Source organism: Phlebotomus argentipes, unplaced genomic scaffold (assembly GCF_947086385.1).
Source record: "Phlebotomus argentipes unplaced genomic scaffold, Phlebotomus argentipes genome assembly scaffold_18, whole genome shotgun sequence".
Classification (NCBI taxonomy): Eukaryota; Metazoa; Arthropoda; class Insecta; order Diptera; family Psychodidae; genus Phlebotomus; species Phlebotomus argentipes.
Window position 1 is genome coordinate 14843020 of NW_026776177.1, and position 13050 is coordinate 14856069.

At 43.2% G+C, this 13050-nt stretch overlaps 3 protein-coding genes across 3 annotated transcripts; 2 read left to right on the forward strand and 1 right to left on the reverse strand.

Annotated features, from left to right (window-relative positions):
• Positions 1-2078: 2078 nt before the first annotated feature.
• On the reverse strand, positions 2079-11743 carry LOC132260223 (leucine--tRNA ligase, cytoplasmic). Its single transcript, XM_059758211.1, has 7 exons — positions 11606-11743; positions 11413-11499; positions 9863-11358; positions 3509-4808; positions 2748-2969; positions 2404-2635; positions 2079-2337 (listed from the first exon to the last, which is right to left on the reverse strand). Exons 1-7 carry the CDS (start codon positions 11606-11608, stop codon positions 2147-2149), a joined length of 3531 nt encoding a protein of 1176 aa, XP_059614194.1. The 5' UTR covers positions 11609-11743; the 3' UTR covers positions 2079-2146.
• On the forward strand, positions 6328-9651 carry LOC132260220 (cingulin). The gene is made up of 4 exons (XM_059758206.1): positions 6328-7010; positions 7113-7330; positions 7400-7859; positions 8206-9651. The coding sequence occupies exons 1-4, from the start codon at positions 6531-6533 to the stop codon at positions 9502-9504; spliced, it is 2457 nt and encodes an 818-aa protein (XP_059614189.1). The 5' UTR covers positions 6328-6530; the 3' UTR covers positions 9505-9651.
• A 109-nt stretch (positions 11744-11852) lies between the features above and the next one.
• On the forward strand, positions 11853-12590 carry LOC132259893 (thioredoxin-like protein 4A). Its single transcript, XM_059757703.1, has 3 exons — positions 11853-12024; positions 12081-12217; positions 12277-12590. The coding sequence occupies exons 1-3, from the start codon at positions 11947-11949 to the stop codon at positions 12488-12490; spliced, it is 429 nt and encodes a 142-aa protein (XP_059613686.1). The 5' UTR covers positions 11853-11946; the 3' UTR covers positions 12491-12590.
• The last annotated feature ends 460 nt before the right edge of the window (positions 12591-13050 follow it).

Consider the following 13050-nt stretch of genomic DNA (forward strand, 5'->3'; position numbering starts at 1 on the left):
TTTTTATGTATAATTTTGCGAATATCTTTGAAGTCTGTCAGGCAAAGAGATTGTGAAGGAAATGAATTTATTTTGCATACGCTTCTTACCGAGGTCGCTTGAATACATAAACATATATTTCACATGCTATATACTCTGGGTAACATACTATGATGATCACACACTTTATAGATTTTTCAGACATATCCTCTGGATAAGACTTTTGAAACTAAATGAAAATAATATCCATATTCAATGTTCTCTTCCTCTCTATTTGTATAATTTTTGCTCATGAAAAGCAGTAAATGAAATTTATTTATTAAGAATGCTAATGAGATAGAAATTAAAATGAATTTTTCTTTGAACATGGCAAAGTTGCGACTATTTTTCTGTCTTCTGCTGGCAAACAAGTTGCATTTTTTATACGAAACTTTATACAGCTAGCAATTGGTGTGCAGTTGCCGCCGGGGGTGGATTTATTGAATGGCTTTCTTCGTGCCTCAACTCGGGAGCAGTGCACTGTGAGTGTTCCCATTTTACCACCATCATTACTCCCTGCAGTGCCACCGCAAATCCCAATTATACAGCGTGGCGTGAGAGAGGGAAGAAAACGCTCAGATTGGCAGAGAGGGATGATTTTTTCCTCGTTATTCATAAACAAGTGGAAAAGTTCTCACTAAATATGCACACTTTTTTATACCCCTTAAATTAAGTCATGAAATTTAATGAGAATTCGAAGTGGCATTAAATACGTGCTCGGAGAATTTCACACTATAATTCTGCTGTGCTCCAATGTACGGAGAAATATAAGAAATCTCTCCATTGTAATCACGCGTAATCTGGTTGCAAGAAGCCTTCGTTCGTGTGCATGATTTGTTCTGCGCGAGAATCCAAACAGTGAGTGTTTTGCAGGATTCAATTAAGTAAAAGATGTGTATTTGTTTTCACTTGTCGAGCACACAACAACGCGTGTAACACACGAAATCCCACCCCCTCAACCTCATCACTTATACAGTATGATGTTCTTATCAAAATACATTTTACCAATTTTGTGCGCACGCAAAATGTTGAACGCAAAGTCTTTCTTTCATCGATTGCAGGATGCGACGCTATTATTCGCTCAACTCTTTGAAAAATGTTCATCTGATACTAAAGCCTGGACGCCAAATGAATCACAAGAGCTGCATATTCAATTTGAGACTGACCTCAAGTCATGAACAGACTCTGAATGCTCAAATTAATTGTTGTTCTGCAAATGTCACCTGATCCCACTCAATATTTCACCACAAAGTCATTTGAACTAATTGAATTGATGCACACAAATCGCATGACTTAAGCTTCACCTGTACATTTTCTCTCAGTTCCCGAGTAGAGAATTCCGTTTATAGAGCATCGTCTCACTTTGATCGGATTTTCCAGCTGAACTGTAATGATTTCTAGAGAAAAACATAAATCCACACTCTGTACGCACTGTCAGTCTCACTAATAGTCCTCTAATGATTTCGTCGAATTTTTTGCCATCACGAAGTGGCTTTTGAGGTTTTGTGGGAAGTGTGAAGAAAAATTCCAGCAGATTTCCACCCACTTTGTTTTCGCGCTTCGTTGATTATTGACTAATTACTCTGGCGGCGGCAGCTGGATGGCTAAAGTACAAGTATGAACAGTCCTATAGCGCCATATATACCTACCCCCTCTTATCGAGGGTGGAACATCATTAAGTATTTTGGAATACGCCATTGCACCGCCTCAGCACTAACATCTCTCGTTTGCTCGCTCCACTGAGGACGACGTTGTTTCTTCGCCTTGGCTTAATTGAATTTCGATTTTGATTAATTACGAGGAAATTGCCGGTGTAAATCTTTTCTATAAACCACCCATGCAACACTGAGTGCCATCATTTGGATACCAGACTCGTCGACTTCACAGGCAAAGAAAGTTTAAGGGGTGAGAATTTTGACACGGCAAAATTTCCCTATTTTCCTCTAGCTTCACAATATCGCCAAACTGACTCTCAATTTGTTGATCAGGAGAATTTTAAGTAGTACACTTTATATCACGAACTCTATTGTACAAGAGTGATCGGAAATAAGTCATCGTCATTGAATTAAATTATCTTTATTCACGAATTCACTGGTGAGAAGATAATAAGAGAGATAGAGAAAGACACTTACTCAACCACGTAAATCAAGGTTGATCCAATATTCGTCGAGTCCACAAGCACTTCTTTCTTCTCCTGATTAATACTCAAAACACCATCCTGAATGAGACATTTTCCGGCCTTGTAATCATTGAACTTGGGCAGTTGTCGAGGTCCCAGAACAGGATCGTTGTATCGCCAGATCTTCAGTGCTTTCACATCTGAGAAAATTATACATAAAAATCGATAAGTAAAACAGTTGTGCATGATTTTGTTCATTTCTCTACCTTTCAGTCCGATAATTTTCGCCACTTTGGCGTACAGACTCTTCACATTGTCCCCATCAGCCATAGACACGTGAACTGTAAAGAGTCCAGTTGCAGGAATCGGATTCTCCAGCTTCACCACAACACACGGCTTTGTGGCGAATGTTATAAACGGTGCTCCCGGACGCACTTCATCCCTCGTCTTTTCCGGCGCGTCCTTGTCATCCGTGAATTTCACCACAAGAGTGTCGAGCTGTGTTAAATAAATTATTTGCTCAGCAACTTTTTCATCTCATTCCAAAGAAAACACGCACACACACACGCACACACACACGCACACACACACATACAGAACAACAACTTACATCAAGAGTGTTTTTCAAATACTCCAAGTTGCTCTCGAGAACTTCCTTCTCACTGAAGTCCAGCGTAATCGATAAGGCAGCCCGATGGGGACCTCCAGGCGCCTCAACTCTCTCACGTATCATCTGAGCGAATGGCATAACTTTCTTCATATACTTCTTCAGAATCTCCTGTTTTCCCAATTCCACCGAAATTGTTTTATTATCAGGCAATTTATTGAGCTTCTGCAAGATAGAGAGAAAATTTCAGGATGATTAGGCTACAAATTGGTATCATTTTCTCAACTACAAATGCAATTTTTTTTTCCAATATCACACGCCAATATCTATCCTACAATCAAATACTATAGCGACTAACACAATACAAAATGTGCAAATACAGAATTTCCCATTTATTCTTTTAAATCATATCAAATCAAAATATTTTATATGATTTGATTGATGAACTGGAAATTCAATCGAGAATTTATATTAAAAATCATGAATATTTCATCAGAATTAACAAAAAAAAGAGGCATTTTAATTCCCTGCGGCTGATTCTGAATCCAATTTACACTGTCACACTTTTTCCCGGTCTACTTGTCACTGAATTGTGTGCATGAATAGCAACTTTTCCTAATGATTCCCAAAATATTCTTCTATGAATTCATCTTCCTCAAACGCCAAGTATTCTCAGACACTCCTCACTTCTACGGAAGTCATTGGCTTCGCGCAAAAAAGCCGAGAGTATTTGTAAAATTGTAAATAAAGAGGCAAACACTCACCTCGAATAATCCACGCATCACGTTGAGGACACACGATTGCCACGGCGGATAGGATTTCGCCACCCACACCGTTCCATCGGTTGGCTTCTCGATCGCTGTTGCCTTGTCTTTCGCCCCCTTTGCCTTCACCTGGGCGGTATTCTTGAGCGCCAAACGGAAGGAGTGCGCCACTTCCATCAGATACACTGAGCACTTAATCTGATGCTCATTCACATCACCCACGAGTGGCCAGGATGCCCTGAAGATGCTGCCCGGCTGTTCAAGCAATTGCCACACATGCTCAGCAACGTGGGGACAAATTGGCGCAATGAGGAGTGCCTGACGCTGAATAAAGTCAAACACTAAATCCACATGCATGCCATTTGAACCACACAGCTCACGGTATTTGTCGCGTGCCGATTGGAACTCAAAGAAGCCCGTTCTGAGGGCATCCTTGAAGAGCATCTTCCGGTAATTCACATCGGTTTCGCTCGTCTTCAGGTTCATCTCACTAATGAAGACACTATCATTGAATGATGTTGTGGCACCCTTGCGAAGCAGCGGCTTTGATGCCAGCATCTCTTTCACCCATTCAATGAACGTGAACAGCCGCAGAATTCCCGCATCGGCGGTTGTTTCCACGAAATTCGCATCTTCAACACTATCTCCCGAGTCAGCGAGACACAGGCGAGTTCCATCGGCACTGAACTTCTCAATGGCATCAGTCAGAGTGAGGAAATTCCCCTCAGACTTGGACATCTTGCTGGAGTTGAGAAGCAAATGTCCGTTAACGCGGATGCCAAGTGGCCAGAGATTTGGCTCCTGAGGCCACATGGCCGAGTGATTGTACAGCATGAATGTCAAGTGATTCTGAATGAGATCCTTTCCGGACACGCGCAAATCCATTGGGTACCAATAGAGAAATTCACGCCGCATCAGCTCCAGATGCTCTTTCTTGATTCCAGACTCTGTGGGCACTTTGGCTCCGCCGAAGAACAAATAATCCCACACGGCCTCCGTCATTTGCTCAGCCTTGATCCCAAGTGGACTCGGTTTCTCACCCCGGAAGGAGCCGCCCTGCAGGAGATGAACCACCGTGTAGAACGCCATGTAGATCGTTGAATCTGACAGAGATTCAATCAGCCACTGCTCATCCCAGGGAAGCTTCGTGCCCAATCCATACGTTCGAGAGCAAGCGTACTCGTGAAGCCAGTCGAAACATGCCTCAAAATTGCGTCGAGCCTCCTCATGAAACATTTCCATCTTCTCCATGTGCTGCGTTGTGATATTACGCCATGTATCCTCACCATAGTTGAGATACCTGTTAACAAATACATCGCAATATTTCGCAAATAAAATTAACATGTGATTCACAATGCAGACAGAATAACACAAGTCTATGAAACTCTCATTTCGACGCCACTTCTCAACAATATTTCGTGCTGTACAAAATTGCTTCTATGATTCACAAAATGATAAACATTACAATTTCATTATTCAACTCTACAAATAAAATCCTGAGAAACTTTCATTTCATGTCTCCTGAATAAGAAAGAGGTATGCAAATAAAAACATTTATTTCTCTCTTCCCAACACCAAACGAGAAATATATGTACATTTTTACTTTTCTTCTATCACAACGAATGTGTTACGGAATAAAAGTGCTGATATTTATTCTAAAATTAGGCATACCACCAGTGCACGACTTCTAGATGAGAGACACAGAAAAAAAATCCACAGAAAAGACGTAGGAAAAGTACACATGTATTATATTTAACCGGAGATTATACGCGATGTAGTGACAAAGAAGCAGAAAAGTCAACAACTTCCCTCTTTGTTTCGAAAAACCCCAGCAACACGAGTTAATGGAAAATAGTAAGATACAAGACAGTATGTGCAGGAGGTCTGCTCTTCCAACCTCCTGCATGCTTTCACTCGACAGGGCATCACCTCCCAGGAACTCCCCCTCTTCTTCTCCTCCCCACCTTCCGACAATCAATCTTCCATGTGATTGAAAAGCAGAAAATTACATACATTTTCGCGATGAAGAAAATGCCACTGCGCGTCACAACATAAGGATCACAATCTTCCTGACTCATCAACCATTTATATGCATATTCTCCATTTTACCCCCCTTTGCAATATCATCATCATTCCTGTTGCAACTTAAGCTGCAAAACAGCCAAAATTTCTATATACACAAACCACATAGAATATTTATTAATAGAACATCATATGACTCTTCAGGGAAGACGCGCGCTCTTTCACAGCAAAGAAGAAAGAGTGAAAGTTGTGCTCGCATTCTCCGGCAAATTACTTTCCAGACTCCGTGATGGGATTCACACCAGTGAAAATGAAAAGAGGAAACACGGCAGCCTTTTCCACGACACATCACATTGCAGATGCGCGTGTGAATAGTGTAAAAATAAATTGTTCGTGAAATATGTTCTTTTTCTCCTCACAGTTCGCTCAGCATTAATAGTCTATTTCTCCTCTTTGAACTCATCATCAGCCACACACTCTTTAAATCACAAAGGATTCCTCCTCACATGCGTGAACACTTTACAGTGCCCACCATTTAGTAAGATGCTCACACTTTGTGTGACTTTATACAGACCAATCGTAATATCCAATTGCAGGGTAGAAAATCTCATCGAAAGCTCCACCCATTCTAACACCCCGCCCATTTGTACTAAAATCATGGGTCCTAAAGCCTAAGTAGGATCTGTAAGTGAGGTGAGCGTGATGCTTTTGCGCATCGGAAACGGGGAAAGTGTGGCGCGACGCTGTATAACGCCAATATGTATGCCCATAGACCATCGACCAGTCATCGCAACCGACGTTGAATGTATCTAAATTTAACTCCCTCGAGTTTCACAATACAGAATTTCCACATCCAAAGGCGATTATTCTCATTTCAATCTTCTCAGAATGTGGTGAATTTTCATCGAGAAAACACGCCTTAAGGAAGATTTTGCCGTGCACAACCAACCAGATTACTTTTCAATCACTAAAGACTGTTCAAGTGCTATGAAGAACAATTATGGGTGATTCATGTGAGGAGAATCGCGAAAAAAGTGCTCGTGAGTGCAAAATGGAGGAATTTAGACAGAATTTACGTGAAAAACGTGAACAACGTCAAACAGTTATTGCCAATTTTCGCCAAAAACTCACACATTTGGAAAAAGAGAATGTAAAATTGCGTGAAATTATCGAAACGGCTGGTATTAAGGTGGATTTTGAGGATGATTTTGATGCCAAATCAGCTGATATTGCTGCCACATCATCCACCATTGTGGCATCTCCAGACGACAGTGACCATCAACAGGATGATGATGATGATCACGTCACGAGCATCAAGTCCAACTTGGCAGAGACCCAACATGAATTGCAATTAGCAAATGCAAACGTTCTCTCATTGACATCAGAGTTGAGTGCAGTCAAACGACAGGTGGTCTCACTGAAGGAGGTGAATACAATAAGTAAACAACTGATGGAAATTCGGGAAACTGAAGTGAATCAAGTGAGTTGCATTTAAATTAATTAGTCAATTCATATATACGAATGAATTTCCTTTCCCTGTTCAAATTTTTCAATTGACAAACGCATCACAACTTAATTATAGCTGAAAGAGAAGCTGAGAGAGATTGAAGAGACACTGGCTGACCGAGAAACACTGATAATGTCCGAGAATTTGCGGAATGAGTACATTCGTCAGTTGGACAACATGAAGAACTTGAGGACGCTGTACGAACAGCGAGCGAGACTATCGAACTTGGAGATTGAGTCACTAAAGGAGCGCCTAATTGCCAGTGAAAATCAACTGAAAGAAGAAGTTGACAAGTAATTTAGTGCCACAGAAACTCCTTTTCCCCCCTACCAACATGCGCTTTTCTTTTTCCCTATTTGCAGAAATCACGAACATGAGAACCTCATTCACCATCTCGAAAATGACCTCTCCGTCACACAAAATCAATTGGCAGACTCAAAGTGTGAAACTGAGAATTTACAGACAGAATATGGTGCCATCAATCAACTGTTCGGCCGAATGCTAATGGGCTTCAATTCAGGAAATGACAACCTGGATATTGATAAATTGACGGAAATCCTGGAAGACCATCGCCTCTTACTCAGTGACATTACAAACAATGAGGAATCACTAATTGCCAGCAATTTCCTGCCCAAAGTCCTCTGTGATCTCGTAACACAGGCATCAGAGAAGGACAATGATGTGGAGAATGCTTGTGGTGAAAATTCATCAACTCCCACATTTTCCAGCACGGAGGAAATTATTGGAAATTTGCCAAAAGTATGGAGAATTCTCACAGAATTATTGAGTCATCAGAAGAAAATTAATCCTGTACCTCTGCAGGTAATTCACAAACTCTTTCTCTCCCCCCACTAATTATATTTTAAGAAACTTCCCCATTCTCAAATTAGAGAGAAATGTGGCTCTTGAGCAGCTGCTATTGACGACAATCATAATTTACAGCCCTTATTTTTAGTACTCAGCAAAATTCTCAACTTTATTATTATAATCTATACGCAGAAGACATGTGAAATTGTTGCAAATCACAGTGATTGCGTTGTAATCTGTCATCATTAACAAAGAGCAATTTCCTAAAATACACCACCTTCCTCAATTGGCGAACCGCGTAATAGCCTAAAAAGACGACCACAGCGCAAAAACCATCATTCATTGCGTGTCTCTATTTTAGGAAGACGGACAGAATGAGGATTGCTACAAATCCGTGCAGACCCCGTCAGGACCTCAGCTTGTGCTCAGTGTCAGCAAGACGTACATAAAGCTCAAGAACCTCATCTTGGAGAAGAAGTCTCTGACTAAGGAAACAACTCGTCTGAAAACCCTCAACTGTCACCTCGAGCGCACTCTCCAGTCACAGGAGAAGAGACTGAGCGCCGTGAGCATCGAGCTCACAAAGACCTGGCATCTGGTGAATCGCCTGCAGCGTCAGCATCGTCAGCTGCACACTCAGGAGCAGGTTCTTCGGTATCAGCTGCAGCAGAAGAGACGTCTATTGCTCGAGCTGAAAGAGGAGCTCGAATACTGCCGACAAAAGTGGGCCAAAGCGAGGGAGAAGAACGAGGACTCTGAAGTGCAATGGGAGTCACTGAGGCGTGAATTTGCTAACAGAAAGGACGGCAGTGCCTCAGCTGAGAGTGGCTACAGCGATGACCCACTGTCCGAGGAAGAAGAGGAGGAGGAGGAGGAAGACATCAAGAGTGGACAAGAAGTTTACTCAGAAGACGAGACAATGGGTGCATGCGGTAAATCTCTCACAATCCCCGAGAAAGACATGAGAAAATCACCCCACACTGAAACACTAGAGGAGATGTTCAATCGGATAAGTGCACAGGGAAATCCCCAGGAAATCACCCAAGACAGTGAAGCGTCATCCGCAGACACTGCAAATGCCACCCCAGAAGAAGAACCAACAAATTCAATTGCATCTACAAGCAATGCCACAGTTCTCACAGCAAATGAGGAGGAATACACACTCAGGCGTGCTGCACGACTCCAACGTCTCGAGGAAGAGTGCAAGACATTTGTGGCGAGAATGAATGAGAACCGGAACCGTGGCTCTCAACTTTGCAATCAACTCGACCGCGTTCACACCCGATTTAGCGATAATCGAACTGTCGAGGAGAATGCTAACGAGCCACAGCCGCAACCCACTGAGAGTCTTGTGGAGGAATGCAAAGCATCGGTATGCCAAGGCAGTGAAAGCCCCTCAAGAGGCCTCCTCACTGCCACTGAGGAGGAATACACCGCCCGCAGGAGTGAGAGAATCCAGCGCCTCGAGGCGCAATGCAAAGAGCTCATGGATCGAATGGCAGCCAACAAGAATCGCGGAGAGGAACTCAGTGATCAACTGGACGAAATGCACCAGAGATTCTCCAGCAGATCCTCCTCCGAAGCCCCCCAATCCCAAACCCCTGACCTCACAGACAGTCCCCAAGACAATGCCGAAGACGGTGAGGCGAAAGAACCCTAACTTCTTAACTTTTTTATGTGTTTTTTTTTTACAACTTCACTCCCCCGAGGAAGTCATAATAATTATATTTTTACACTCTATAGCGTCCCTTATGTTCAAAATGTTGCTCTATACCTAAATAAATAAATGTATACCCACTTGGAATAATTATGTACACTTCATTGAAGCCATTTTAACATTATTGCTTCCACTATAAGCAGAGTGACTCGCTGGAGAATACATTAGAAGCGAATTTCTGATTCAAAGCAATCACACTAATAAAACGCATTGAGTGATGCAACATTTGCAAACACTTTCGTGCTAATAAAAAGTGAAGTGACTAATGGAAATTTAAGGTGAAATCAAGAAAATCACTCACCATTGGTCACACAAGGCGACAACGCACACATCTCCAGATCTGGACATTATCGTCTTCTCGGGCTCATAGTACACATCCGCCTGCTTGGCTTTCAGCAGCTGATCTCTGATGTTCTTCTTCACGTCTTGAATCTTCTTCCCGGCATATTCACCCACGAGAAGCACGCCGTCATAGAATCCTTTAAGATAGACCAGTTCCTTGGCTTCGATGAGTTTTTCGCGATCATTCTGGCTGGCCACCTTCAAATTCTCACACGCCGTGACGGCGCTCAGTTTGCCCAGAGTTGGGACATCGATGATGGGAATTGGCGCAAAAGGAAGCACCATTTCGTCTCGGATGCCGTACTTCTCCCTGAACGGAGGCTTCTTCTGCAAATCCAGCAACGAAGCATAATCGTCCGGCGAATCTGATGGCACAGAAGTCACCACTCCTGTGCCCTTGTCTTCCTTCACACAGAGCATTGGCAGCGTATATATGATCTTGTGCACCGCAAGCGGAGCACTGAGAGCTATTCCAAACAGTTCCTGGCCTGTGAATTCAGCCAACTCCTCAACTTTTCCCTCTGACGGCGTAAATCCTTGGAAAGACATATTTCTAGCCGCGCGGCGAGTACAAATCCACACTTCATCGTCCCTGGTCGTACGGAAAGCGATGTATTTGATGTCCGGATGAAGCCAGCAGTTTGTCTGCCCATACAATGTCTCCGGACGAAGTGTTGCCGCCACTAAGAAGATCTTACCCTCGTGTCCGGGCAGTTTTGGCATGCTCTGCTCCACTTTCAACTTCAGCAGAGTGTACTCCTGTGGCCCCACGCCCTCTCCTGACGATCTGTCATGATCCATGCACGGCTGTCCGTCCTTCGGGGAGAAGATTGTGTGCCTCTTGCCATACATCACCTTCCCGCGTGCCTTCAAGTGGTTGTACTGCCACCTCACGAAAGAGTCGAAGAAGGGATTGGCATCCGTGGTGATGAACGTTCTCCGCCAATCCACGTGCACACCCAGTCGTGTCAGATCCTGTATGGCGTACGGCGGGAAGTAGTCAAGCCAGTGCTCGGACTCAGCAAACTTCGAGATCTCATCATCCTCAAGGCCCAGGCTCTGCATGATCTGCCACTGATACTTGGCGGAGCCCGTTTTAGCCACTGCCTTGCTCTTCTTCCCCTTGCTCTTGTCTTTCGGCACCACATCTCGCTCCTGGACACTCTCTTGCTCTTCCACGGCCTCGGGAAACTTCGGTGGGCAGCCAAACTCCTTAATCTCACGCTTCAGCTTATCAGCGCACGCCTTAATAGGCATTCCTGTACAGTGAAGCCCAAATGGGAACAGAACATTCCTTCCCTTCAGACGATAGTACCGGATGACAAACTCCGCCTTGGACAGGGAAAACGTGTGTCCCAGATGAAGCCGCCCATTCATGTAGGGGAATGGGAAGGTGACAAAGAACTTCTCATCCAGCGACTTTCGCGGAGTTTCAGGAGCATTAGATTCGTGAAGCTGGAAAGAGTTCCGAGATGAGAAACCATTTCACTTCCCTCGGTCATTACTCACCTTCTCCGCCGCCCACTTGGCTTGAACATCCTTCTCAATCTTCTGCAGGTATTCCACCTTGAATGTCCCTTTCCGTTCAACAGCAGCCTGGAAGAAAAACAGAATATCCGGGATTTTTCTCTCATCAGGCATAACCTAAAAATTGCGTCAGCCGCAAAGACTACCATTATGAGCTTTGACAATTGAATATTACCATTGTCGAGTCTTCCTGCACAACGAGGAGGACAAATAAACCACTCAGAATGGGTTTTTCCCAAGTTTTTCACCAAGAAAATGCAGGAACTTTTCCACCACGTCGACGACAAGTCAAGATTTGTTTAAATGAACGACAGTGGCGCCTCTGCGAACAGGTGCTGGAAACTCTGCCTCTGAAAACCTCTCAATTGTGGAAAGAAAGCCAATCACATTCCCTTGCATGCAAGTAAACGTCATATTTTGTTTACGTTTCTCACACGATTTCCTGAAAATCCGGTGAATTCTTTGAAAAACAGGACTTTTCTTTGCACAGACTGTTAGAATAATTAGCAATTCAGGATGTCGTACATGCTGCCGCATCTCCACAACGGATGGCAAGTGGATCAAGCCATCCTAAGCGAAGAAGACAGGATAATTGTAAATACAAAGAAATCAAAACAACTGGGATTCCTTAAAAACCTGCCCATTTCCAGGTCATCCGGTTTGGACACGATTGGGATCCGGCCTGCATGAAAATGGATGAAGTGCTGTACAGTATTGCTGAGAAAGTGAAGAATTTCGCTGTGATTTACCTCGTAGACATCACCGAAGTCCCGGATTTCAACAAAATGTAAAATTTTCTTGTAATTCTTTCCCAAGAAATCCCCTAAAAATCCGATGTATTTACAGGTACGAGCTGTATGATCCCTGCACGGTAATGTTCTTCTTCCGCAATAAGCACATAATGATAGATTTAGGCACAGGAAACAACAATAAGATCAACTGGCCACTGGAAGACAAACAGGAGATGATCGACATCATAGAAACTGTTTATCGAGGCGCCCGGAAAGGACGTGGTCTGGTCGTGTCGCCCAAAGACTACTCCACAAAGTATCGCTACTGAATCCTCCTGGCCAGAATCTCCTCTGCGCCTCTCATTCAACTAATAATAACTCCCGTAGACACTGAAAGCGATTATTAAATTAATGTTTTGTTTACATTCAGCGCATATTTTCCGATCTTTTTGCTGGGAGTGGGAAAAATGTGTGTGATTCTTCCACATGTCGAGGAGCGTCAAGAAATATCATAAATATCTCTATCCGCTTCCCTCGAAATTTGCCAAATGAGAAAAGATATCACTTCACGGGAAAATTTTGCCACGGGGAAATTGTACACATTTTCCTTCGCATCTGATTCACTTTTCCTTTCCCTGAGTAATTCACTCGTTCGCGGAACAATGTGTATTGCTCTTGAGACTCTTAAATCGCTCTTAAGAAGAGCGTAAAAATTTCTAAGAACTATAATGAAAAAACCAGGCCAAAAGTTCATTCCAATCGTCATTGACATCAAAGAATTCAGCTGAAACTATCGATTGAAACAACACGTGACTCGTGCAAACCTTCAGAATTGTTCAAAGTAAGTACTTTTCACGAAAATCTATAAAATCATCTGCAGTTGAAGTGA

What these genes read in the sequence shown, in the direction of transcription:
- LOC132259893 (XM_059757703.1), top strand. Translation starts at nt 11,947, where the DNA reads ATGTCGTACATGCTGCCGCATCTCCACAACGGATGGCAAGTGGATCAA. An exon ending in GCGAAGAAGACAGGATAATT is followed by an intron (nt 12,025 to 12,080) that starts GTAAATACAAAG and finishes GCCCATTTCCAG; the next exon opens with GTCATCCGGTTTGGACACGA. An exon ending in GTCCCGGATTTCAACAAAAT is followed by an intron (nt 12,218 to 12,276) that starts GTAAAATTTTCT and finishes ATGTATTTACAG; the next exon opens with GTACGAGCTGTATGATCCCT.
- LOC132260220 (XM_059758206.1), top strand. Translation starts at nt 6,531, where the DNA reads ATGGGTGATTCATGTGAGGAGAATCGCGAAAAAAGTGCTCGTGAGTGC. An exon ending in GGGAAACTGAAGTGAATCAA is followed by an intron (nt 7,011 to 7,112) that starts GTGAGTTGCATT and finishes ACTTAATTATAG; the next exon opens with CTGAAAGAGAAGCTGAGAGA. An exon ending in CTGAAAGAAGAAGTTGACAA is followed by an intron (nt 7,331 to 7,399) that starts GTAATTTAGTGC and finishes CCCTATTTGCAG; the next exon opens with AAATCACGAACATGAGAACC.
- LOC132260223 (XM_059758211.1), bottom strand. An exon ending in CCAAGTGGGCGGCGGAGAAG is followed by an intron (nt 11,359 to 11,412) that starts GTGAGTAATGAC and finishes AACTCTTTCCAG; the next exon opens with CTTCACGAATCTAATGCTCC. An exon ending in TGATGCGTGGATTATTCGAG is followed by an intron (nt 2,970 to 3,508) that starts GTGAGTGTTTGC and finishes TCTATCTTGCAG; the next exon opens with AAGCTCAATAAATTGCCTGA.